Source organism: Ahaetulla prasina, chromosome 4 (assembly GCF_028640845.1).
Source record: "Ahaetulla prasina isolate Xishuangbanna chromosome 4, ASM2864084v1, whole genome shotgun sequence".
In the NCBI taxonomy this organism is placed as follows: domain Eukaryota; kingdom Metazoa; phylum Chordata; class Lepidosauria; order Squamata; family Colubridae; genus Ahaetulla; species Ahaetulla prasina.
In genome coordinates this window covers 18863358-18890881 of record NC_080542.1, presented here as the reverse complement: position 1 = coordinate 18890881, position 27524 = coordinate 18863358, and the positions used below count along the sequence as shown (strand labels likewise).

At 44.1% G+C, this 27524-nt stretch overlaps 2 protein-coding genes across 5 annotated transcripts in view; one reads left to right on the top strand and one right to left on the bottom strand.

Annotated features, from left to right (window-relative positions):
• FBXL19 (F-box and leucine rich repeat protein 19) overlaps nt 1-13873 on the bottom strand; it is a 42198-nt gene extending 28325 nt beyond the window's left edge. For 2 of the 4 annotated variants that reach the window (XR_009155130.1, XM_058183488.1), the window contains exons 1-5: nt 12427-13872; nt 12204-12254; nt 3794-3998; nt 1062-1205; nt 874-960 (exon numbers count right to left, since the gene is read on the bottom strand). Coding sequence is in view for 3 of the 4 variants with exons in the window: in XM_058183488.1 (XP_058039471.1) it covers nt 874-960; nt 1062-1205; nt 3794-3967 (405 nt within the window). In the remaining variant the exon portion in view is untranslated. Of the gene's footprint in view, nt 1-873; nt 961-1061; nt 1206-3793; nt 3999-11067; nt 11246-12203; nt 12255-12426 lie in introns of those variants that run through there. The other 2 variants (XM_058183490.1, XM_058183491.1) reach the window with 2 other exon arrangements.
• Nucleotides 13874-20321: 6448 nt separating this feature from the next.
• LOC131198647 (zinc finger protein 629-like) lies at nt 20322-27067 on the top strand. The gene is made up of 3 exons (XM_058183510.1): nt 20322-20545; nt 22233-22355; nt 22840-27067. Exons 1-3 carry the CDS (start codon nt 20338-20340, stop codon nt 23745-23747), a joined length of 1239 nt encoding a protein of 412 aa, XP_058039493.1. The 5' UTR covers nt 20322-20337; the 3' UTR covers nt 23748-27067.
• The last annotated feature ends 457 nt before the right edge of the window (nt 27068-27524 follow it).

Genomic DNA, 27524 nt, shown 5'->3' with positions numbered 1-27524 from the left:
TCAAGAAACAAAAACAGTGCTCGGCGGCAGGGCTGAGGGAAGCAGCCCAGATATGGATTTTTCTGGATAGCGCATCGAATGGAGCCAACCAAATTGTTCTGCACAAAGGCCCTAAGCAGAGAGGTCTATCCCAGAGACAATCTTCATCCTTACAGGTAGTCCTTGACTCATGATCGTCATTGAGCCTGGGATCAAAGTCGTAGGTTATGCCAATCATTAAGCAGGGTGTTGCACGACTGCCCCCATATGATGGTATTTTTTGTTGGGATTGTTAAGCAACTGCCATCATTGTCATTATCTGCAATAGGTGGGGTTTTGTTTTTTTTTGAAGTAAATACCATGTTCCCAGCAAAAAGAAAAAGCCATAAATCATGGTCACATGATCGCAGGATGCTGCAAATGACCATTGTGGGTAAAGGCAGAAAGCGTCCAAAAATGCAATCACATAACTGTGAAGGGTGGTAGCCGTAAGAACCATTGTGTGTGTGTGTGTGTGTGTGTGTGTGTGTGTGTGTGTGTGTGTCTGTCGTAACTTTGAACAGTCTCTAAGTGGCCAGTCATAACTAGGGACTACTTGTCTTAGCTACAAAGCATTACCCTTCATCAGGGGGAAGGAGAAATTATATAAAAAAGGGTGTCAATCCAAGGTGTGAGTGTGAGTAATTAAGAGCACAAAATAAGTAAAAAAAAAAAAACCTCTAGGAGATCCAAATGGATCTTCCTATATCTCTCCCCCCACACCCCGCTTTGCCCTGGCTTCAGAGCAAATGACCCTGTAGGGGCTTCTACCCTACCTACTCTTTGATTTTCCTTTCTCTAGGATGACATCTACACACTAAACTAGATGACACACACATGCACCAAACTACATACTTTCATTGATTTGCCTTCCCTCTTGCACTTGGGGCATTCCCAGCAGTTTGGAATTTCGTTGTTGATGACCCCTTCAGCGATTCCCATCTGAAAAGAGAAAAACCGGTGCATGGAGAAGGGAGTAGGTGAGATATTCCTGAGCAGGTGTATGCGTGTGTGTCGACTAGGCAGTGGTTCTCCTCTCTCACCTTCAAGCAGCCTGGATGCACAATCTCGTTGCAAATGGTACACTCCATGAGTGACAGATTGAACTTCTCCTCTTCACCCTCTACTGTGTCCTCTTTCCCGGCCTCCCCACAGACCAGGCACACGGCTGTGTGAGGTAGAACTGGCTGCAAGGAGACAGAGGACAGAAGTCAGATGTAACAAATGCAAAATAGCAATAGTGCTTAGGCTTATATACCACTTCACAGTGCCGCCTGGCCCTCTCTAAGCCAGGGGTCTCCAACCTTGGCAACTTTAAGCCTGCAGGACTTCAACTCCCAGAATTCCCCAGAATGCTGGGAGTTGAAGTCCGCCAGGCTTAAAGTTGCCAAGGTTGGAGACCCCTGCTCTAAGTGGTTTACAGAGTCAGTATCGTGGCCCTAACAATCTGGGTCCTCATTTTTTGGAAGGGTGGAAAGCTGACTCCACCTTGAGCTGTGAGAATTGAACTGCAGGCAGACGGCAGCCAGCAGTAGCAGCCTGCAGTAATCAAGCAGGAAAGCTCTTTCTACTACCCCTAGTAGACATCAATTGTCTTTGGGAATTTTCCGGGAGGCAGCTGAGCCAAAGGAGGCCGGTCGGGACACCGTCTGCAAACCCTCCTTTGCTCACCTTTTAGCAACGAATAAAACTGGACTTTAAAAGCTGCACTTAAAACATGACAAATCCAAAAGGAAGGGAGCTTTTTGGTTCTTGTCTCACCCTGTTCTAAATGGGGTGCTTCCAGCTGACCGTATTTTCAGTGTGAAACACATTTTGCACTTCTTGCTTTTAAAATATGGGTCCCAGCCATACGAAGAAATGGGACAGGATCAGGGGTAAAATGCTCCCGGATCGGACAGGATCACACAATCCAGTAGCGATCACGGCCAGCAGTTCGGTGATCCAGTAGTGATGGAGGAGCAAAGCTCCGCCGACCCGCCTGAGTGTCAATACTTCCTGGTTTTAACCAGGAAGTAAAGTGTTTTTTACCTTCTGTGCAAGCGCAGATCTGCACGCGTATGTGACACGTGCGCATGAACAAAGCCAGCGCACGCATGTGGCGCATGCACTTTCAAACCAGTACAGAAGGTAAGTAGATTTCACCCCCGGACAGGATAGAAAAGGAGAGGAGGGGTTCATAGCAGCCTAGCGTAGGAAACATAACCTCAGTCACGCAGACACACAAGAGAGGGGTTGATTTTCCAGGACAACTTCATACATGCAGAAAAGGCCTTGGATGACTCAGTTTCTGAGCTGCATCGTCTCAGGGAAGGGGAGTTGTGTGGGAGAATGTTCAACAAAGAAATGGCTACATGCAGAAAGCTAACATATGAAGTGGGCAACCACTTAACACTCTAGCTTTTTCAACATGAAACGGATTGTGTTTATTTGCTTTGTGCAGTACAGCTCTGCCTTTAGAATAGAATAGAATAGAATTTTTATTGGCCAAATGTGATTGGACACACAAGGAATTTGTCTTGATGCATATGCTCTCAGTGTACATAAAAGAAAAGATACGTTCATCAAGGTACAACATTTACAACACAATTGATGGTCAGTATATCAATATAAATCATAAGGATTGCCAGCAACAAAGTTACAGTCATACAGTCATAAGTGGAAAGAGATTGGTGATGGGAACGATGAGAAGACTTTACTTACAGCTCTCAGCAACAGATGTGAAAGATGCAGAAAAAGCTAAGGATTAAACTGCAGAAAAGAACTATAGGGAAAAACTAATCATGTCAAGAAAACTAGTTTGAAACTCTTCAGGCAAATTAACTTTCCACGAACTTTAAAAGCTTTTTTGTTTAACCCACTGAGAAATATACACAAACTCTAGAATTGAGATCCTGAAGACAATTTAGGGATGAAATATGCATTCTTTTTCCTTTTTATTTAACGTATGGGAGAGCGGAGGCAAAACATGTGTCTCTTTCTTTTCTATTCCAATTTGAGGATTTGGGAATATTTAGCTGAGGCAGATCAGATCTGAAATGCATTTTTCTTCATCCTCAACAGGATGAGGAACTTGTACCCTTTAAGACAAGAGGGTCTATGACAACTTGCCATGGCCAATCCACCATTCCAACTCGCTAACTAACCGCAGGACAACTTGCCATGGCCTATTTGCTATGGGGCAAGAATTACACTAATATCAAAGAAATAGTGGAATCAAATCATTAAAGAAAGGATGCCGAAGAAAAAATGAAATGCAAATGACAAAAATTAAAATTATTTTTAAAATTAATTAAATTGAATTGTCCCGCGGTGATTTGTCCCATGGCAAGTTGGCCGGGTTGAATTGTCCCACAGTGAGTTGGTTGTGGTGTGTTGACCGTGATCAGTTGATGAATTGTCCCATTCCAAAGATGAGACACCCCAACTAGTAAGCTTCACCATGTCGACTGATCTGAAGAGCTGTGGTGGCGCAGTGGTTAGATTGCAGTATTGCAGACTAATTCTGCTGAATGCCAGCAGTTCGATCCTGACCGGCTCAAGGTTGACTCAACCTTCCGTGTCCTTCTGAGGTTAGTAAAATGGGGCCTCAGATTGATGGAGACAATGTGCTGACTCTGTAAACTGCTGAGAGAGGGCTGTAAAGCACTGGGAAGCAGTATAGAAGTCTAAGTGCTATTGCTATGCAGGAGTTGAAGAGCAAGACATTGCATGCAAATAGAATTCCATGCCACGGGTCACCATCGGCGTTGGCTGCCTTGACTCTCTCGCTTACCGCTGTGCACTGCCTCTGCAGGCAGGACTGCTTCATGCGTCCAGGACCCCCAAACTTCTTCATGTCCTTACAGAAATGGCACTCCCCACACTCTGATCGCAGGCACGCTTTACACTTCCGGCACCGCGTCCGCCGCCGGCGAGCTCCAGCCCCTGCCCCTTTGCTGGACGACATTGGCTATGTCCCGCTTCAGCTACTCTCTGGGCTGCAAGGAGGAAAGGCAAAAGAGGAAAACCAGGCAGGTAAATATGGCGCTCCAGATCAGCAAGATGAGACAGACAATGAAGATTGGAGGAGGGGGGGAAGGACGTGCAATACAAAGGAATCAAGAGTCTCATATATAACTTTAGTCCATGACTTTCAGCAGTTCATTTAGTGACCGTTCGAAGTTATGAAGGCACTGAAAAAAGTGACTTATGACCATTGTTCACACTTATGAGCATGGCAGCATCTCCTTGGTCGCGTGATCAAATTTGAGATGCTTGGCAAGTGATTCGTATTTATGACAGTTTCAGTATCCCGGGGACCTTATGACGAATAAAGTCAATGGGGAAGCCCAGTCCACTTAGTAATCATATTAGTAACTTAACAACTGCAGTGATTCACTTAACAACTGCTGTAAGGAATGTCGGAAAATTCACTTAACCACAGTTTTGCTTAACAACAGAAATTCTGGGCTCAGTTGTGGTCATAAATCGAGGGCTTCCTGTATACACAGCATAGAGAAAAAGAAAACACATTGTTAAGGAGAAAAATGTTCTGCAATCAAAGTCACACATGATCAGCCATCACCAACACTGGGCAGGGGGAAAATGTCAAAATTAATCACAGCAAAATGAAACTGAGTTTAAAAACATTGCACCACTTTTTGATTTAAAAGAATGGTTTAAAATCAGTAGTATAGGTAGTTCTCAATGTACGACCATGACTGAACCCAAAATTTATGTTGTTAAGAGAGAATTCATTAAGTGAGTTTTGCCCTATTTTACGACACTTCTTGCCGCAGTTGTTAAATGAATAATTGCAGCTGACAAGTTAGTAACCTGGTTGTTAAGTGAATCTGGCTTCTCAGAAGGTCACAAAAGCAGATCACATGACCCCGGGACACTGCGACCGTCATAAATATGAACCAGTAGCCAAGCGTCTAAATTTTAATTGCATGACCATGGGGATGCTGCAAAGGTTGTAACAATGAAAAATGGTCGTAAGTCACTTTTTTCAATGCCGTTGTAACTTTGAACGGTCATTAAACGAACGGCTGTACGTTGAGGACTACGTGTGCAGCCCCACGCAAAATAGGCGAGATGATATTATTAACTAGCACACTGATCTAAGAACACCGGTTCTATGAAAAAAAAAAGGCAAATCTAGGGGCATAGAGAGTTGGATAACTGGGTTTAGTTCTAGCAGGGGCCATTCAACAGAATTTTCAAGGGTCTTTCTCAAGTTTTCAGTTGATCATAGATCGTGAATTGCCCACTGTCTGTGTGAACACTGAAGGTTATGCGAAGAGCTCAAAGGCTGGAACTCCTTAAAAGCTAATTGGAATTTCTCTGCTACCTCAACCTTGGATAAATTAGACAATGTTCTTCAATCTTGGCAGCTTAAATTTATTTATTTATTTATTTATTTAATCAAATTTGTATACCGCCCTATCTCCCGAGGGACTCAGGGCGGTTCACAGGCCAATAAAAACATATAAATACAAATTAAGATCACAATTAAAAAACTTATTCTAAAGCCAAATTAATTAAAAATGATATAAATACTAAAACCAATTAAAATCGATATAAATTTAAAACCTAGTCCAGTCCTGCGCAAATGAATAAATATGTTTTAAGCTCGCGGCGGAAGGTTCGGAGGTCCGGAAGTTGACAAAGTCCTGGGGGGAGTTCGTTCCAGAGGGTGGGAGCCCCCACAGAGAAGGCCCTTCCCCTGGGTGTCGCCAGACGACACTGCCTAGCTGACGGCACCCTGAGGAGTCCCTCTCTGTGAGAGCGCACGGGTCGGTGAGAGGTATTCGGTAGCAGCAGGCGGTCCCGTAAGTAACCCGGCCCTATGCCATGGAGCGCTTTAAAGATGGTTACCAAAACCTTGAAGCGCACCCGGAAGGCCACAGGTAGCCAGTGCAGTCTGCGCAGGATAGGTGTCACGCAGGAGCCACGGGGGGCTCCCTCTATCACCTGCGCAGCCGCATTCTGAACTAACTGCAGTCTCTGGATGCCCTTCAAGGGGAGCCCCATGTAGAGAGCATTGCAGTAATCCAGGCGAGACGTCACGAGGGCGTGAGTGACCGTGCATAGGGCATCCCGGTCTAGAAAGGGGCGCAACTGGCGCACCAGGCGAACCTGGTAAAAAGCTCTCCTGGAGACGGCCGTCAAATGATCTTCGAAAGACAGCCGTTCATCCAGGAGGACGCCCAAGTTGCGCACCCTCTCCATCGGGGCCAATGACTCGCCTCCGACAGTCAGCCGTGGATTCAGCTGACTGTACCGGGATGCCGGCATCCACAGCCACTCTGTCTTGGAGGGATTGAGCTTGAAAACATCTAGCTCGGGAATTCTGGAAGTTGGGAGGTCCACATGTCTGCAAGTTGCCAAGTTTGAGGAACACTGGTTTAGGAGCTAGTTAGGTGAAAACTACTGCCTCTTTAAAGAACTCTGGCACTGCCTAATAGTTGTTTAAAAGAACAGATTTAATCCAGTGTTTTTCAACCCTTGGCAATGTTAAGATGTGTGGAGGTCAACTCTGAGAATTTCCCAGTCTGAAGGTCATACATCTTAAAGTTGCCAAGTTTGAAAAACACCGGATTAATCGAAGAGCAGAATAGGCTCCTCTTTATACTGCTGCGTACAACAATGCTTATTCAGCTCTGCAAAGGAGAAAATTATCCAAACTCATTGGAAGAGGCTCTCAACATGCACATAAAAACACTTTTCCTCTCAAGAATAACATCAGAACTTTTGCGTGTGGCTATTTTTTTTGACTGCGCTCCTCAAAAACGTATTCGCCCCTCAGGGATAAATCATTTCGCTAGAGCAGGAGAAAAAGAGTGGTTTGTTTATAGCCTCTAATTTCCAAGATAGTTTCTCTTTAGGGTACAAACTAAAATCTTAACCATATCATGATGGTTACAAACATTGCAAAACTAAAAATAATTTTTTGACAGGTATTTAAAGTCCAAAGATCAACGTATCATGGCAACTGCTGTTGTCCAGGTGAGGTGAATAAAATCCAACCATGTTTTTTCCAGGTATACAGATAGTTCTCAATTTATGACTCCAATTGACCCCAAAAATTCTGTTATTAAGCAAGACACTTAAGTGAATTTTGCCCCATTTTATGACCTTTCTTGCCACAGTTGTTAAGTTGATCCCTGAAGTGGTTATAAATCCGGTTGTTAAGTGAATCTGACTTCCCCATTGACTTTGCTTGTCAGAAGGTCGCAAAAGCCGATCACATGACCCATGGACACTGCAACCGTCATAAATATGAAGCAGTCTTAAGGGCATATGGTACACGCAACCATTCGTATTTGATTCTAACAGCCCCTTTGGCATAGCAACCTGAGCTCCATTGGAGGCAAAATATTTGGTGCACTATATCAGGGGTCTCCAGCGTTGGTCCTTTTAAGACTTGTGGACTTCAACTCCCAGAGTCCCTCAGCCAGCAAAGCTGGCTGAGGAACTCTGGGAGTTGAAGTCCACAAGTCTTAAAAGGACCAATGTTGGAGACCCCTGCACTATATTACGTAACAATGAATATAATATAGAGCCATTTTGATTAGCAGCAGCTGACCACAGGCCAGCTCCTGCCATCTTCATTAAGGGTATTATGCAAACAATGTAAAGGCAGTCCTCGATTTACGACCACAACTGAGTCCAAAATTTATGATGTTAAGTGAAACATTTCTTAAGTGAATTTTGCCCCATTCTAATGACTTTTCTCACCACATTTCTTAAGTGAACCACTGCAATTGTTAAATTACTAACACCATCGTAAATGCTGTAGCGTCCCTGTAGATTCCCCACAAGCCATAATTTAGTAGTCCTTTTATCCAGTGGCTACAGAGCTCAACCAATCAGGATGCTTGCATGATGCAGCATAGCCTTAAAGCAGTATCATGCCTTTCTACAAACATATATAGTTAGTTTATATATTGCCTGGCCAACTAGTTAGGCAAATAACAATTTCCTGACAACTAACACCGTCGTTAAGTGAATCTGGCTTCCCCTTTAACTTTGTCTGTCAGAAGGTCACAAAAGGAAATCACATTACCCTGATCACATGACTCATATCACATGAAATATGAGTCAGTGGCCAAGCCTCTGAATTTTGATCACACGACCATGGGGATGCTACAGCGGTCATAATTGTGAAAAAATAGTCATAGGTCACTTTTTTTCCAAGGCCATTGCAACTTCGAACGGTCACTAAATGAACTGCTGTTAAATCAAGGACTACCTGTAGACGAAGAGAGGAAAAAGAAAAGCCTTAAAAAAAACGAGGTAGGCACAGTAAAAGGGGGAAAACAATATGCAGTTATAAAAATGGCAGCATGTCATTGCGAATTACAGGACTGAAGAGCCACATCTCCAAATTGTGGAAGACTGATATAAGAACAGCTTTCTGGGTGGGATCCTGAGATGACTAGAGAGTTGGATCTGGTTTCAACATTTATGGCAGCCAGAGAGCTAGGACAGGGGTCTGCAAACTTGGCTCTTTTAAGACTTGTGGACTTCAACTCCGGGAGTTGAAGTCCACAAGTCTTAAAGGAGCCATGTTTGCAAACGCCCGACCTAGGACATAAGTGCAGTCACACCAAAAAGCAGTTAATGCCATCGTTTCTCATCTTGTTAGTGAGTTCAGAGAGAGAAACCTATATGTATTATAAACAATGTATAATAATGCCGTACGTGGTTAAAAAGAAACTGGACTTAATCAAGACTCTTTGAGGGTAATAGCAAGCTCAGAAATGTAATGATAGATAGATAGATAGATAGATAGATAGATAGATAGATAGATAGATAGATAGATAGATAGATACATACATACATACATACATACATACATAGATACAATGCAATGGATCAACTACAGGGGTGTCAAACTCACATTGTCACAGTGTCATCATGTGACATATCGCAACTCCCCCCCACTTGTTAAACCAGGCATGGGTGTGGCCAGCGCATGACGCATCCGATCCACAGGCTGCGAGTTTGGCACTCCTGATCTATTATGTTAAATCAAATGATAGGGCTCTTTGACATTTCTCCTCTCGCCAAAGTAATGGAAGTCACCATGGTTTATAGATATTCTCACATTGTTTTCATAAAAGAAGCCAAAAAGAAAATAGGCCAATTTTTCCCAAGACACAACAAACAGGAAGGAGATAAAAGAGGAGACAAGAATATATAAATAAAACAAAAAGAGCTGCGTTCTGTATTGCTTTAGAATGATTTAGAGATATGCAGATTCTGTTTTGATGTCATTAACCAAAATAGGACTCTTTCAGAAAAAAAAATCCTTAACAGCAATTATTTCAATCTTGCAAGAGCCAATATAAAGAAAATAAAAAGAATAAATTTGTTGTGTGAGTTGAAAAGAGTAAGTGATGTCCCCAAAATCCCCAGAGCCTAATTTTTGTAAAGAAGCCTCTAATTTGGCTCAACCGTGAAACACAAATCAAAATCAGACCCAAAGCTGAGATTTATTCTAGCTCACCCAGCAAGGTTAAATTTGTGGACTTCAACTCCCAGAATTTCCCAGTCAGCATGCTGGGAGTTGAAGTCCATATATCTTAACATATCTGAGATTGAAAAACATTGGTCCAGACTGATTCAAAAGACATAAGAGCTTCAGTTCTACTTTCAGAAGAAGAAAGTGGAATTTGAGAAAAGTGTCAGGAAATCGAGACAGTGTAGACTGGCAAGGACAACAGTGGAAGGGAAAAAAACCCAGTGGAAATTTTGCAGATCAATCCTCAGTTAGACCCCCTGTAGACCTGTCAACCAGAAAATCTGTGAATTATAGAATCCGAAGGCAAGATGTCTAAAAGATGAAAGCATTCTCTCTGTTTTTTTTTTTTTAATGGCAGCGTAAGAGCAAAGCAATATATTTCTCAGGCCTTTCTTCTGTTGTCCAGAAAGATAAGAGAAGGATGGAATAATGGAAAAATAGAAATTCAAAAGAAAGCGGGAAAAGCAACTTTCTATTATCAACTGTAACTACTACAGAGGACATGCTTACATATAAAAACTTCCACTGATGAGTGCATGGATTAACCATGTGAGAAAAAAAAACACATAATAATTCAGAAGGCTCTCTACCACTATAACTTAGGCCCATCAAGCATCAAAGATTAATGGCTCAAATTATGTGTGTGTGTTTTTTTAAAAAAAATCCTATTTTTCACATGAATAACCAAAAACATTTAGGTCTTATCACTGCCAACGAATGCTATGAGGGGGACAGGAGAATACAGAATGCCACAGGTCAGGACAAAATTATTTCAGACTTCGTGAGAGAAAGAAAAAAAAATACAGTTGCCATGTTCAAATCTCGTGGCTTTTTTGGTTTCTATTTAAAAATGAAACCATGCAATGTGGCCCTTAAAATTAATTTTTTATCTAGCATATGGAATGGCCCTTAAAGATATTTGACTATGATAGGAGAGAAGGGACACAGCAAAAGAATTAACTATATTGGGAACTCATCTCATCTGAGGGTCAGAAAATGAAACAAACCAATTCCAGACTGACAGGGAAAATAGTGAACTAATAAAAAAACCACAATATTGGGAAGGGGAGATGCCTTCATAAGCTGCCTGGGCTGCATGTTCAGTTTATCCGTACACCAACAGAGCTGGGAAAACCTATTGGTTTCTTATAAGGAAGAAAGGGAGAGAATCAGGCTCAATGATATCTACAATGAATAAATAGTTTTCTATTTCTGAATTTAAAAAAAAATCTAAGTGGGTGTTATTCTGAGGATTAACCTAGGAGAGAGCAAGGTACAGTTAGGTGGAAGAAAGCATGTAAAAGAGAATCAATGAGGATGAATGATTATCTCTCTCTTGCTTGAGCAACCAGTACACACACATACACACACACACACACATATATATATACACACACACACATTCTGTTGATGGAACATTTTGTCTCCTGCCATCACTTCACCCCACCCCTACCTCTTTCTTCCAAGCATTTAAGAGCAGGCAAAACACTGAAAGGGAGAACAAATGTATGTATAAGGGAACTTGGCTCCGATACCTCATCACGCCCCAGCCTGGCTTCAGAGCTGACAGGCCTGGTCTTGGCAAGGGTTCCCACACACCTCAACCTGGCCTTCCATGATGCCGGTTGCTGGGTTCCCCCTCAATTCTCTCCGCCAGCTGCAACCTGCTTGACATATCTTTTTCCTTTGAAAAGCCCTTAAGTCAAGCTGCTTGGCGGCAGCGATCCTCCTCCGCTGAATCCTTCTGGGTCACGCCGCTTCCTGATGGACATAACTGGAGCCATCCTCTATAGAGGGGCCCCTGAAATCAGCGTGAAACGGCACCTCCCCTCTCTTCCCTTCCTTTCCTCCCCCCCTCCCCGGTTAAAACATGAGAAATACACAGAGGCAAGAGCGTTTTACGGCTGGTAATTCCTTCCCCTGGAAATCATAGAGGAGAAACTTTGGTTCCACGTTTGCCCCCGTGTACCCCAAAGCCACACTGCTTATCCCCTCTCCTTGTCATCTCTCAGCTCAGAGTCTACCTAGAGGTGACCAGATCCCTTGGAAAAACACCTGGCAAAATGATACAGCCTAATCTTGATTTCTTTATTTTTCCTTTCACGGAAGGAACAACAAAAATCTGAACACTCCAGCCCAAGGTGACAGAACAGAAGCTGGAAAGGAAAGAATATCCAAGAAAACAAAACAACAAAGGAGATTAAAATGAATAAGAAAAGGGGGAAAACACAATAGTAGATCAGGCACAGGGTGTGGGGGAAAGGAAGGAGAGGCATTAGCTCTAGATTCCACCCTCAGCAAAAAATATTTGTGCAACCAGCCTGATAGCTTAACATCCCTCCCTGGTTTCTGCATCTGAGTTGTTGTGATGCTTTCACATGCTGTGTGCATTCCCCACAATCTACCCATGCACAAATCTATATTTTGGGAAGTGGATTCGCAAAGCATGGGCACTCCTGCCCAAAACACTGAGCTCCACAGCGTTGGAAGGAAAAGGACTAATTAATTTGGAATGGGAAGATTCGGGTGGGGGGAGGGGAAAGGAAAAAGAATGTGCCCCTAAAAAAAAGAGACAGGGGTTTTATTCTTGGGGGGGGGGGGGAAATATTCTTTGGCAAAGCCAAAAAGGGAGGGAGAGGGGGAAGGAGGCAGAGGAAGGATACAGACTTACCTTTGGGAAGCGCATCTAGGCACCAAAGACTCTTCCCCGTCCATCAGCAGCCTCCAAAAGAGAAAAGATGCAGCACATCTTAAAATTGTTACACACACAATCCAGGCAGACACTGGCAAAAAGGGTGCCAGAGGATGGGAGGAGAATGGAGGCAGGGAGCCCCCCCCCCACTTCTCCTTAAGGAAAAGCTTAAGAAGTAAGGTAGGGGAGATGGGTTACTCACCTGCTGTGTGGCCATGGGGTGGATGGCGATTCTAATGCTGGATTTGTTGTCATGGTGGGAAGTGGGGGGGGGGGGGAAGAAGACACAGAGAGAAGATCCAGCCAGTTGCTGAAGGATCTGTGTGCGTGCAGCTCCGAGTCACCCCCCCTCCAGCAAAAATGAGGAGTGGGGTGGAAAAAGGGGAAGAGGGGCGGGCCAATCTCCCCAAAGAGGCTATTACAAATTCATAGCAGCGGTTCCCCACCCCCCTACCCTGCACACACACACACACTCACACACACTCACACACACACACCTCTCCCCCTCTCCAGTTCAATCCTCCACTATTTCCTACTTTGCCCTTGGGAGAAAACAAGGGAATGATATGTGAGAAGAGTTCTCACCCCCCTCTTCTCTCTCCCCTCCGTGCAGTAATCAAGAGAGGAAGCTCACACACTGGGCCACACACAAACACCTCTGGGGGGGGGACACCTCCTGCACCCCTAATTTGAGCTAAGAGCGTTGGCATTCCCTAGGCGGGTGCACCCTCCAGTCCCCCCCCACCCCAGCCCTCCTGGCTTCCTCTTGACTCCTCCTCCTCTTCTGCCCACCACTGAGATTTTCCTCAGTTGCCTGAACACCCACCCTCCCCTTTTCAAATGCAGGCAAGACCACTCCCCTCGCTCTTGCTGGAGGTGGAAGAAGAAGAGGAGGAGGAGGAGGAGGAAGGGGCTCTGCCCTTTCTGGCTTCTTCTCCTTCCTCCAACTACATCTCCCTTCACTTTGCAGCAGGAAGGGGAGAGGGGGTGGGTGGGGGGTTTCTGGAGCTGTGCCCCCTCCCCAATGATCAGCTCACAGCCCGTCCCCTCCTTTTCAATTAAGGGCTCATCTAGGGCATGGCTGGTCCTCCTCCTACAGAAAGAGCCCCCCACCACCACCACAAACTGGCACCGCGGGTCCTCCCCCCCACTCCAAAGCAATTGCCAGGGGGGTATTTTTTGGGGAGGCGGTCTGTTCACCTTGCGGGATTGGGTTGGGGGCTCTCTCAGCTCTCCCCCCTCCCCTCCTAAGAGAGAGAGAGAGAGACGCTGGTGCCCCCCCCCGCTCCTTCCCTCAAGGGGGCTCTGCGCTGCCCGGCTGTTCCTCCCCCCACATAAGGGAGGGTTTTAAACCCACCCTCCCCCCTCCAGGTTGGCAAATCGGGGAGTGGGCTTCAGACCCCGCCACAACTCCTCCAAGAGGAGAGAGCGAGGCTCCACGGTCCTGGCGGGGCCCCCTTCTCCCGTCTCTCTCATTCTCTTCCCCTTCCTTCCTCCTCTTTCGCATTCACTCACTCATTCGCGCATACTGATGCACACCTCTCACACACACATCCTCGCGCATACACACACACATACATACACACAAAACCATCATGGCGGCCCCAGGAAGCCCAAAAGGGGAACGCTAGCCGCGCGCGGGGCTGATAGGAAGGGTAGTTTTTTCTACCGGGCCTGACACATCCGGCTCTATGAGCGCTGGGGGGAAACAGGGACTACAGTTAATATGGCTGGCCAAGGTTCCGCGCAAGGCAGTATGGGGAGTGTGGTTTTATTTTCTGGCTCGACGCCTTGGGTGCGTTAGTTGCTATGGCCAGGAGAGGTGTTTTGGACTACAGCTGGGATGGCGGCCGGCCGCTGGAACGACACTGCTTCATGGGAACGGTAGTTTTGCTTACGCACGGTATCGTATTGCGTCTTGCTCTCAAAGCGAAATATTTGGACTCCATGTAAAAGGGCCACTAAGCATCATGGGAATGTAGTTCTCTCTTCACTGCCTATCCCTTCATATCGTCCTACCATTGGAGCGATCTGGACTACAATTAACATGGTGGGCGGAGGTAAAGAGGAAATTCAGTCGAATGGAGTTGTGGGAAATGGTTTTAGCGTTTTTTAAGACTGGCCAGATGCTCACTTTCAATTGAAATTAATAATTAACTGTGGCTTATCTTAATTAACAATTTTACACCTTGCCTACACCAATCCATATGTGTAGAACCGCCTCTTTCTGTTTTGATCTTGAGTATGTCTGAGCATGCGCAGTTCCCCCCCTTTCCGAAGGAGACGATATTTGGATTTTTTCTTAAAGAGGAAAGAACTTGCAAATAAAAATGGGTTGTCAAAATTCAGAAAAATAGAAGTCTTAAGGAAAAATAATGATTTTTAATACTGAAGGGAACATACATACTAGAATTAGGAGAAAACTTGCTAAATGATATTTGATGTCTTGATCTCTTGTTTGTATAACTGCACATGGTAAATATCTGTTTCCCCATAACACTGACATATATATATTGTGCCCTTTTGTGGTTAGAACATAAATATGCCATCATGGATGGTTATTGAGGTCACACTGACTAAATTCCTGAATTGTTACTGATACCTCATCCCACCAATGACAGTCTCTGGAAATTGTCAGAGTCCATCATTTGATCTCTCCCCACCCCACTGGCTGAGAACGTGTATGTCATCCTCCAGGAAATCAAGTGGTAATTAAGAAGACAAATGGATAAGATAACACCACAGAAAGAAGTCAGATTACATTCATTGACCCTTACTATTGTGTGACCCGATGTAAATCCAGAAGTTAGTTTACATTCACTGACTTATACTATGGGAACATGCAAACCAGATTCCAGAATAGCAGATGCCAGAGTTGAGGATTTATGACTTTTTGTGTATAAGAGAACATGGCTTTCTGTCATGAGTCCGTAGTTCTTCCTTGCATGTATCTTATGTTCGGAACAGCTAACCATTTAGGCTTGATCAAGATTAAATGCTATTTTACTCAAGCCTCTGTTTAAGTCTCTTGATTGGCAGGTATGAGCTTAGACATATTAATAAATGGACTTTACAATACCATTGCAGGTTCTACAATAGAAAGCACAGTTCCAACCTGCTAAAAACTCAAATTTATAATGGCCATTTTAATTTGGACTAAGTAATTAATCCATTTAAAATCCATTTGGAACAGATAACCTACAAGGTCCCTTCCAACTCTGTTAATCTGTTAAAAAAAATCACCAAATTGGGTTCCAGTGGCTTTAAACGATACAATTCATGAGCAATATTTCAAATGGTGAGATAAACATTTCTATTATGAATGGATATTCTAATTGCAACTGAATAGCAACATACACAGAGCTAAAACCTGAATCTGGCCATTTAAGCTTACCTGTGGCTTGACTATGCATTAATGTCTTCCCAAAACCCATGATTTATTGGTATAGTTTATCTGTGGATCCAAGCAGTGTGTAGCCTTTTGCAACTGACTGATGGAAATTTTGTCAATGCAAATTTTTTAAGTGCCATCCAAGATTTTTTGGCATGGCATTCAGTGTGCCCATCACCCTGGGACTACCACATTCAATTTATGCGAAACTGTAATCTTTCAATTTCCAGATCCTGATACTTTGTGATCGTCATCAATTCTTTGACTTTGATATTACTTTCCCCTGGTATTGCCACATCAAGTACCCACACTTACTTTGTAACCAATTGTATCTGGTGTGTTTATCGTTATTATTTAATCTGCTCATCTAGTTGGCTGCAGAATTCTGGGAGTTGAAGTCCACAAGTCATAAAGCTGCCAAGTTGAAGACCTCTGCTCTAGCACTTTGAATTTTCTCCCTTGAATCTCATGGAAATGAGAGCATACGCACCAAGACAAATTCCTTGTGTGTCCAATCACACTTGGCCAATAAAATTCTATTCTATTCTATTCTATTCTAAAATAAACCCTAACTAAAGGCTGCCTCCTTGTGGTCAAACGTGGTGACTTCTAATGTGAAATTGTCTGTTCTGAATGTGGAACTGAGCTGTTTTCACTTTAAAACACTTTTGGACTGTCGAGACCCCATAAGGTCAAACACCCAAGGATATCTTGCACACCACCAATGCCCTCTTCCAATATTGGCTGGCTCTGTGGCCTTCAGTATTTCTGTGTCTCTGTTCTTGCCATCTGAGATGCAGTCTGAAAATGTTTTTGGTGCTGATCTTGGTTGTTCGTTTGCAGACATTTTATTAGCCAACTAGGGCACATTATCACTGTTATCAGCCACAAACCTCACACTTGCATTGATGATGTTCCTTAGTTGGGTAATGAAATGTTTGCAGTGAACAAACAAACAAGCTCAGATAACACCAGGAACTCTATAATTTCTCTGAGCTATAAATATTCTACTGATAAATGTATAGAGCAGGGGTAGTCAACCTTTTTATACCTGCTGCCCACTTTTGTATCTCTGTTAGTAGTAAAATTTTCTAACCACCCACTGGCTCCACAGTAATGTGCTGTGTATTGTCGTCTGTGCATGCCTCTCACGCATTGTGGATTGGGTTTGGGAGGGGCGCTGGCTACCAGCTCTGTTTGTCTGTTACAGCTGGGTAGTGTGGGGGGAGATGCGCGAGCTATTCTGGAACGAGGCTTTTGTTTGCGGTCGCACTATACAGTCATTTAGTTTCACTTAAGTAAAGTGAATTAAACTTATGCGCACGCGATACAAATAATATATTTTCAGAAATGTAAATTGTTACATGGAATTTTATGAAAACCTAATGAAAATGTTTTTAAATAATGCTATGAATTTTTTAAAAAAACAGTCAATTAAATTTTTTAAAAAAGGAAAGTGCTTCTTATCAGACAAAACCCCTATCGTCCACCATGAAAGCTGGAATGCCCACTAGTGGACGGTAGGGACCAGGCTGACTACCACTGGTTTAGAAGATACCTCCTTGTGATCAGGAAAGTGGATAATTCACAATCTCAACAGGGAGAAACAGATCAGGAGTCTGGAAGCATCTTTTCCAATGAACACATTTTATTAAAAGGCATGAGTTGAGCACACTAAAACCTCTGTTCATTAATAAAATGTCAGAAAAGGTACTATTCCCACCAAAGGCTAACATAGCTATCTTCTTTAAATGTCTATCATAATGAACACTGGGAATTGAACTCCACACATCTTAAAGTTGCCAAGGTTGAGAAACACTGGCTTAAGTGGATACCTTGGTCACATGACACCCCCCCCACCTTAAGAAACTGGTCCTTATGAAAAAAGAAGAAAAACTTCAGATAGACATGCTGATAACTTCCAAAAATTGTCAAAAAGCCCAGGAGAACTGGTATCTTCAAAGACTGATTACCACATTTTGAAACCTGGGTATTATTAATGGCACAGATTTCTAATTCAATTGACCATTACTAATCTCCCTTCTCTCTTGCTGCATTCATATAGTTGGTAAACAGGTCTGTTCCCTTAATTTTCCAGGGCCTTGTCAGATAATCATAGGCAAGGTATTTCTTGGTCAGCAGGAAAGATTCAAAGCATACTAAAATTGAAAGTTCTCAGGTGATCCGTTCATTAAACGAGAAGGAGTGTCTTGCTTGGAGCAGCCTATGGCTCCATGTAATAGTAGTAGAAGCAGCTATGCTTTTGCCTTACTGACAGCCATATCTACATCCTGCTCCAGAATAACCAGTAGGCCTGGGTGATAAAAGAAGGCAGAGGATGCTGCTGACACATGTCTTGATTTTCCATAATGGCCTGGATACAGTAGTACTACAGAAGTATTACAATACTCCTGCAGCATTGTGAGAAATTGATGTGATGAGTTACTACTGCATCCACATGGAGTGACGCTGGTTAATATTAACCTTTCTGGAAACCTGTCAGACAGAAGCCTGTAAAATAAATTAGGTCTGACCATCAGTGTTACAGTCACAGACAGTGTTCTACATAGTGGGTCATATCTTAATTGAAAATGTTAAACTGAGATTGGAAAACCGCTGACGTGTTAGTCAAATTCTCACTCAGCCATGAAATTTAAGGAGGATCTGGACTAATCACTTTGTCTTAGCCTGAGCACTCCAGAAAAAAATAAATAAATCAACTATTTTCTATATCCTAATTAATTTAACTTGCTTGCTATAAGCATAACCTAACTAACTTGCTCCCTAACCATTTTTTGCAATCTAAAGTTCTATCTTTAAGGAAGAAATTGGACAGAAGACACATTTAATTATTGTGAAAAGCAAATAAGAAGGAAACAAGGATGTATGTATTAGGAAAATTTCTGACAAAGGAAAATAAAGTTCTTAAAATAGGCATGATGCTCCTGCAGAAAGAATATTAATTTTTAAATAGTTCTCCACAAAGAGAGTTGGACAAATGCTATGATGAGGATCTTCAAATGTGTAAAGCTAAAAAGAGATCAAGATAAGCTTTTACCAGCCTGATGCTCTCTGGGCACCATCATCTAAACCAGTTGATTAGACTTCCAAAGGAATAGTGGAAAATGTTCTCTACCATGAATGGAACTGAAGGACACTGAAGGATGGCTGATTTAGGCCAGTGTCTCTCAACCGTGGCAACTTTAAGATGCTATTACTTTAAATAATGGCTGGCTGGGGAATTCTGGGAGTTGAAGTCCACATAACTTAAAGTTGGCAAGGTTGAGAAACACTAATCTATGGCAGTGATATATAAATAGTGCAATATAAAAAATGCAAATAATTTTTCTGTGGACCACCACAATTTTCTCATGGGCCACCAGTGGCCCGCTGACAACCAGTTGGTGACCGCTGATCTATGGAATTCCTGGAAACTTGAGTTCAACTCAAAGGAAAATTTACTTTTAAGTGACAGCCGTTTACTAGGAATGAATAGCATGAGTCAAAAAAAGAGCTGTGAAATATCTACAGACCACTCACATCCTGGGCATAAATTGTTTCAACTTCTACCCTCAAAACGATGTTATACAACATTGTACACCAGAACAACTAGAAACAAGGACAGCCCCCCCCCCATGCCATCACTCTGCTAAACAACTAATTCCCACAACACTGTTGAACTATTTACTAAGACTGTATTACTATTATTCTTCTCATCCTTCCTATTACCTATCTCCTTTTCTACTTATGACTATAACCTTGTTGCTTGTATCTTTATGATTTATATTATGTTATTTATTTTTCTAGTATGATTTTGATTGCTTATTTAGTATCCTATGACTATCACTAAGTGCTGTCCTGTATCTTATGATTCATGGTGAATGTATTTATGATGACTAATGATCATGATTTATCACTTATCTTTTATGTACACTGAGAGCTTATGTACCTGACAAATTCCTTCTGTGTCCAATCACACTTGGCCAATAAAGAAATCTATTCTACGAATAGCAATTAAGTAAGCTTCATAGGCAGGGAACCAACCAAGTATACACCTTTTCATCCACACCACATGACTTCAAAATAAGATTTGGGGGTACCCAACACCGACAGGCCAAACCCCCAAAATAATGTGGAAGTGGCAAGGCTTTCTCACCTTCATTCAGGTTCACATACCACATTAAGGCAAAGTGTTGTTTTGCTTGTTCGGTTGAGCAGATTGTGTGAACCCTGCCTGAAGTGTTGTTCCAAAGCCCCATAGAATGCATTTATAACCGCAGGAGTCCAAATCCTCAACGGAACTGTTTCTTCCCAAAGCCGGAATGCGCAACGTGGAAATTCTGCAAGCAGGATTTAATAACAGAGTTGGCAGGGACCTTGGAGATCTTCTAGTCCAACCCCCTGCTCAAGCAGGAAACCTTTATACCATTTCAGACAAATGGCTGTCAGGTCTCTCTCTCTCTCTCTTTTTGCATTCTTTTCCCGCAAAATCTGGGGCTGTAATGCATCCCCCGCCGTCAGGGATCCTCTGACCCAAACCATCAGATGCAAAAAAAAAAAAAAGCCACCCTAGGTCAGAAGTAGGAGTTAAAATGATAGAGCTGGAGTCTCCTCCACTTCCTAGACAAGACAGAAGGCAGCCGACGAAGCTTGGAGGGACATTGAATTGGGATGGGAACTTCCAGTCGACGGCAGGAGGCGGGGGTGGTGGTGGTGTTTGGAATGTGCGCATGTGCAAATGGACACACAGAGGCAGTGAGGCTTGCGTGCCTTTCCAGCAGCTTGGGGGGCGAAATGGGTGGAGAAAGGGGGAGGTTTATGAGAGCCCCGCCTACCCAGAGACCCCTGCCGAAGAAAAAAGCGGGCTGGCTGGACAGAAGAGCTGGATCCCACTCACCCGTCCCACATCGCAAAGAAAGACTTTTTATGCGTGGGTATTGTTGCCTTTTCCTAGCAAAACAGCCGTGCAGAAACTAAGCTGGGTAGAGTTTGGGCAGCAGCTGGAAAACTGGGGTGGGCTAGTGGGAAATCTTTATTCCCTCCGCCCCGGTAGGTGGGATCTGGGAAGGTACGTTGCAAATGGGGAGATCTCTCTCTCTCACACTCCTTCCCCCTCCCTCCCCACATTTACCTTCCCCCTCCCTCCCCCCTCCTCTCTACCCCCTCCCCCTTTTCCTTTCCCCTCCCTCCTTTCCTCTTCCCCTTCCTCCTCTCCCTCCCTCCTTCCCTCCCTCCCTTCCCTTCCCCCTCTAACGCCTTCCCCTTTCCTCCCTCTTCCTCCTTTCCTTTCCTTTCCTCTCCTCCTCTCCTCCTCCTCCCCTCTACCCCTCCCCTTTTCTTCCCCACCCTCCTTTCCTCTTCCCTTCCTCCTCCTCTCCTCCTCCCTCTCTACCCCTCCCCTTTTCCTTCCCCTCCCTCCTTTCCTTCCCCTCCCTCCTTCCCCTCCCCTCTCTACCCCTCCCCTTTTCTCCCCTCCTCCTTTCCTCTCTCTTCCTCCTCCCTCTCCTCTCTACCCCTCCCCTTTTCCTCCCCTCCTCCTTTCCTCTCCCTCCCCTTTTCCTCCCTCTTCCTCCTTTCCTCTCCTTCTTCCTTCCTCCTCCCCTCTCTACCCCTTCCCCTTTTCCTCCCCCCTCCCTCATTTCTTCGCTCTCTCTACCCCTCCCCTTTCCGCATGGGCGACAGCAAGGGCATCCGGCCATTAAAACACTCTGCTAACTACCATTCAGTTGCCCAGACTCCAAACTGCAAGGGATTATTATCGTTAAATGACAAAGAAGAAGATGATGATATATCAATTGAAGACAGTATGTGTAGCTCAGGATTGAATGGTGGAAGCCATGGTGCTTTTTGAGCTTGATTGTTTTCTTGCAAATATTTCATTACCCAACTAGTTAACATCTTCAGTGCTCAGAGGGAGTGGGTTTTTTCCCCTCTGTTTATATACAAATAGTCCTCAATTTATAGCCATTCAGTTAGTGACCATTCAAAGTTACATTGGCACTGAAACCGTCATAAATGAGTCAGTTGCCAAGTGTCTAGATTTTGATTGCATGACCATGGGGATGCGGCATGGTCGTAAGTGTGAAAAACAGTCATAAGCCACTTTTTTTCAGTGCCATTGTAACTTTGAACAGTCACTAAAGGATGGTTGTAAATCGAGAACTATCTGTAGTACATCTTCAATCCCAGCTCACTTTCAGGGTTGTTGAAAAGATAAAGGAAAGAATCCCTGTTAAAAGCAAAATAAAATACTTCACTTTTTATGAAGCAGGTCGGTAGAGACAGTAGAAAGTTTGCTCTAAATTCAGCTTTCAGATTGGAAGCAAATTTTCTATGCTGGTCAGAGATGGCTTGACAGTCAAGGAATATGTTTACCTTTTATGAAGCTTGAGGTAGACCTTGATGACCAAGGGAGGATTTGAATTTGGGTGTCTTTAGTCTTTATCTTCCACTTTTGCCACTATTGTTACCCTGGATTGGACGATGGTCCATCCATTCCTGCATCCCAGAAGATGGCCCACTAGAGATGCTCGTGGAGAGGAAAGAAGAGGGGGTTGATCAATAGAACAGGGAGATGAGCAGATTTCACAGCCTATTTCTTTCTCTGTCTTGGGCAGGATTTCCTGGAGGGAGAGACAGCATGATTTCTTTGATGGAGCAAAGGGAAGAACTACAGGCTGTGAATGAAAACCTGGGCCAAGAACCAGAAGAAAAGGAAACCAGGCAAGATGCCCACACAGGTGAGGGGACAGCAGAGCTCTGAATTGAATAGATGGATGGATGGATATCCACATGTACATGCTATTGGCAGTAGCAATAGCACTTAGACTTATATACCGCTTTACAGTGATTTACAGCCCTCTCTAAGCAATTTACAGAGTCAGCTGCCCCCAGTAATTTGAGTCGTCATTTTACCCACCTCGGAAGGATGGAAGGCTGAGTCAATTTTGAGCCTGGTGAGATTTGAACTGCCAAATTGCAAGCGGCCGGCAGTCGGCAGAAGTAGCCTGCAGTACGGCACTCTAAGCACTGCGCCACCGCGGCTCATAGTAAAAACATAAAATGGAGTTTAAAACATTTATTGAATCATTTGTTTATACGTCGCCAGGTTTAGAGCCCATCCATCTCTCTCTTTCTCAGTAACTGGAAATATAAAGGTTTCATTAAAAAAAAACCCAACCATATTCATATTTATTCCTTTATAATCTTTTTGGATCTTGCTAGAGGATGGAAGGACCATGGAGAATGAAGACTGGGAAGAAGAAGAGGAGGAGGAGGAAGAGGAAGAACCTCCAATTGCCCATGAAGGCCAGGACCTCATGGTCCCTCCACAAGTCCTGGACTGGGAGGAGGCGTGCGAGGCTCTACACAGCAGGAGTATCCAAAATGGAGACAGGAAAGCCAGGCCCCAAAGAGAGAAAACCTCCAGGGGGAGCTGCTCCTGGGGTAACCAACATTGTCGTCTCGGCTACCGCCATATGGGTACCATCTCCCCCCAATTCTTTGACTGCCCCGATTGCGGGAAGCGGTTTACTCTGAGTTCTCACCTGATCCGGCACCAGCGGGTGCACACAGGGGAGAGACCATTTGGGTGCCGATCCTGCACCAAGAGCTTCTCTCAGAGGTCGGACTTGGTGCGCCATGAGCGCACACACGCTGGGGTCAAGCTATACCGGTGCATCCAGTGTGACAAATCCTTCTCGGAGAGTTCCCATCTCATCCGCCACCAGATGATCCATTCCGGGGAGAAACCTTTTAAGTGCAACGTCTGCGGCAAGCGTTATGGTGATAGCTCCTACCTCACGGTGCACCAGCGAGTCCACACGGGGGCTCGGCCTTACTGCTGTGCTCGCTGTGGCAAGAGTTTCGGACGATCCTCGACTCTCATCCGTCACCAGCGGGTCCACGGGGACCCAGCGCCTTTCCCTGGGGACAAACCTCGTCCCCGAGGCATTTGGACGGCATTTGCCTGCCTGTCGGGCGATGGGGTTAAAGAGCCACTTCTCTCTCCTCAGAGGACATCCGCATCACCGGCCCAATCCCTTGCATCATCCGTGCTGTCCCTGCAGCCCCCTTCACGGATGGACCCCCGTTCCATGAGGATTATGGGATGGCAACGGGGGATAGAATGAAAAGAAGGCTGGTCAAATGGCAGAGAATCATAATGGAGTTGAGCCTGCTGTGGAAGAAGAAGACCAAGGATTGGATGAATAGGGGGGTCACCTTGGTTGCTAGGGTTACCTAAGATGATTCAGTGGAGGAATAACTCCTTATGAGAGCTGATGGACCCCATCAAAAGGGTTGACAGAGGGTAGAAGAAGCCCTTTGGCTGAGAAGTGTTTCATAGTTGGGAATGACAAGAGTTAAATAACTAGAAGGTCTTTTGCTTCTTAAAGATAATTCAGTATTAGGGATTATCAGAAAGGCACAACAGGACATCCCAAAGGTGCTTTTTCTTGCTTTTTTTCTTTTGAAGACATTTTGCATCTCAGCCAAGAAGCTTCTTCAGCTCTGACAGGATAGTGGGGAGTGGAAGGATTTATATTCCTTGTAATCTGCATTCTTTTGCTCCCAACAACCCTCTAAAAGGATGCAAATGAACAGCTGTTTGCAAGGAATATAAATCCATCTATTCCAGTCAGAACTGAAGAAGTTTCTTGGATGAGAAGTAAAATGTCTTCCAAAAAAAAAAAAAAGGAAGACCAGTTGCCTCCTGAAAAAAGCACCTTTGGAACAATCATGACCTGGATGATTGAGAATCTCTACAGAGTTTTAGCATAATAGGATAACACTCCAAAGCAAAAGATCCATTGTCTGAGTTATAAAATTGAGTCCCTTGGTTTGGCTGGGATAATTAACCGCAAGGAGAAGGATGTGTTGATTGCCAAGGGAATCCGTGGGGGACACGGTGGCTCGGGCTAAGACGCTGAGCTTATCGGTTGAAAGGTCGGCAATTCAGCGGTTCGAATCCCTAGTGCTGCAGTGTAACGGGGTGAGCTCCCGTTACTTGTCCCAGCTTCTGCCAACCTAGCAGTTTGAAAGCACGCAAAAAACACAAGTAGAAAAATAGGGACCACCTTTGGTGGGAAGGTAACAGCGTTCCGTGTGCCTTTGGCGTTGAGTCATGCCGGCCACATGACCACGGAGACGTCTTCGGACAGCGCTGGCTCTTCGGCTTTGAAACGGAGATGAGCACCACCTCCTAGAGTCGGGAACTACTAGCACGTATGTGCGAGGGGAACCTTTACCTTTAAAGCAACATTGAAAATGAAGAATGTGGTTGACCTATCAGTTGCACGGACAGTTGCATCCTGTGGCCAGAACAGGTTGCTTTGGGCAGCTGGTAGCTCAGAAAAGAATGTTTCCTTGGTATCCAGTTAACTAAAATAGTGGAGATTTTAGTAAACCTTTTTGGTTGTGGAAAGAAGATGATAAACAAACCAAAAAAAAAATAATCGGCCATGTCATTGTACATGGTTGGTTGTCATGGTGATAGAAGAACATTAAATGGGTTGATGGCTAAAGGAGTAGAAATCAAGAGACTGGATGATCAGCTTTATTTGGCTGCCTCACCAAAGGTGGGAGGACAGCTGACTGAGATGAAACATTCAACAATTGTGTGATTGTCGTCAGCATATGGTTACATAAGACCTGATGTTTGCTGGTTTGAAATCAAAATGCATCTGGGAAATAGACTGTTTTAACCAGCTTATTATACCCATCTACCCCAATCTGGTGTCTCCCAGATGCATAGGACTAGAACTCCCATCACTCTAGGTCAGGCTGTAGTTGCCCGAATAAAATGGAAAGTTGGGGGAAGTCACAATTACTACACAATTGTTAGACAAGTTAAATTTGCGTCACCGTCTTTGACTGTCCTCCTGGAGAGGGTTAGGTTCATGAAAAGGGGAGCAGATCATTTAACTCTTGTTGTCTATATCAGAGGTCTTCAACCTTGGCAACTTTAAGACTTGTGGACTTCAATTTGAATTCTGGGAATTGAAGTCCACAAGTCTTAAAGTTGCCAAGGTTGGAGACTCCTGGTCTACATTGCTTGGTGATGGGTCTTCAGGGAGGTCTTTTCTTGACTGCAGAGTCCTTGGTGCTCTCTGAGCTTGGTTGTTTGCTTGCAGATGTTTTCGTAGACAACACCATCATCTCTGTTGTTCAACCTAAGCTGCACATATTCTATTAAAACTTTTCTTTGACTTCCTCATGGACATGTCAAGGATTGCATGGAGGAAGACTTCCTACCATGCCCTTCAGGATTTCAACGTTGCGGGACCAGACTGTATGTACAGAGTTGTGTAGAGCTACAGAGAGGGCGAGGAGGGCACCATTGTATAGGTTGCCCTTGACGTGCGGCCACAATTGAGCTCCAGATTTCTGTTGCTAAGCCAGACATTTGTTAAGTGAGTTCTGCCACATTGTAGGACCTTTTTTGACACAATTGTTAAGCGAATCACTACAATTGTTAAGCAAGTAATGTGGTTTTTAAGCGAATCTGGCTTCCCCCTTGACTTTGCTTGTCAGAAGGTCGCAAAAGGAGTTCATGTGACCCAGGGACACTGCAACCCAGTGTCATAAATACGAGTCAATTGCCAAGCATCTAAATTTTGATCACGTGACCATGGGGATGCTGCAGTGGTTGTTAAGTGTGAAAAAACAGTCACAAGTCTCTTTTCAGTGCCATTGTAACTTCAAACGAAATGTTGTAAATTGAGACTACTTTTCTGTACCCCTTCTAGCCCTTTAACTGCAGTGATTCACTTAGCAACTGTGGCAAGGGAGGTCATAAAATGGAGCAAAATGGAGCATTTTTTGCCAGAAAATAGAAGTTAAACACTGATTTTCCTTCCCCCAAAATGTTGTCCATCACAGTCACATGACTGCTGGGCATGGCAAATGATTACAAAGTCCCTAAAGTGCAGTCTCTTGACTGCGAGGGGTATGTGGGGAGAGCGAGCAGATGTCAGAATTTCAAAACTAGGTCATAAGTAGCTTTTTTCAGGTCCGCCGTAACTTTGAACTGCCATAAGTTGAGGACTATATATGACTAATTTTTCCCCCCTTTTAATTTAGACTCCCCCTCCTACAGTTGCTAAATTTCTAGTGCTCTCCCTTCTCCACGGGAAATGACTGTTTCCTGAATTCTTCTAGAATTCCCTTCTCCAATGGACAATAATTCAAATTGTTCCTTCGGTGATGGGAGCTGTAACCCAACACACATGGAAATTGCCAGTTTTCATTTAGCTTCTGGGAAAAGGAGGAGGATAAAAATTGTTAAGGGTTCATGGTTGGGGCTGGTATCCAGCTTGGGAATAAACCCTTTTTAGATGAAAATATGGAAGCTTTGGACTTTCTCAGTTCTAGACAACAAATATATTTATGGCTATTTGTGTATTCGTTACCCTTCTTGTTTTCCTGTGCAATAAATGCTTAGTTTAACAGACATCAGATTTGTTATTTAACAGACATGGGTGATAGACAAAATCTGTTTTTGCTCAAAATGTGTTTGCTTCAGGAGTGAAATGCTGCCGGTTCTGACCGGCTCTCGCGATCCGGTAGCGATCATGGCTGGTGGTTCGGCAATCTGGTACCGATGGCAGAACAAAGCTCTGCCCATCTTCCCAGGTGTCATTACTTCCTGATTTTAACCAGGAAGTAATGTGTTTTTTATCATCTGTGCATGAGCAGAAGGTTTTGCACATGCGCAGAAGGTCTGCGCGCAGCGTGTGCACTTCCGAACCGGTAAGGAAGGTAAGTAGATTTCACCCCTGGTTTGCCTGTGTATAAAATCCCATCTGCCGCTTGTGCACACACATAAAATCCCATTTGTGTTTAGTGGACATTCTGCTTTAATGGACACCCCTCAGCTCCCATTTTAGCCCATTAAATTGAAGGTTGGC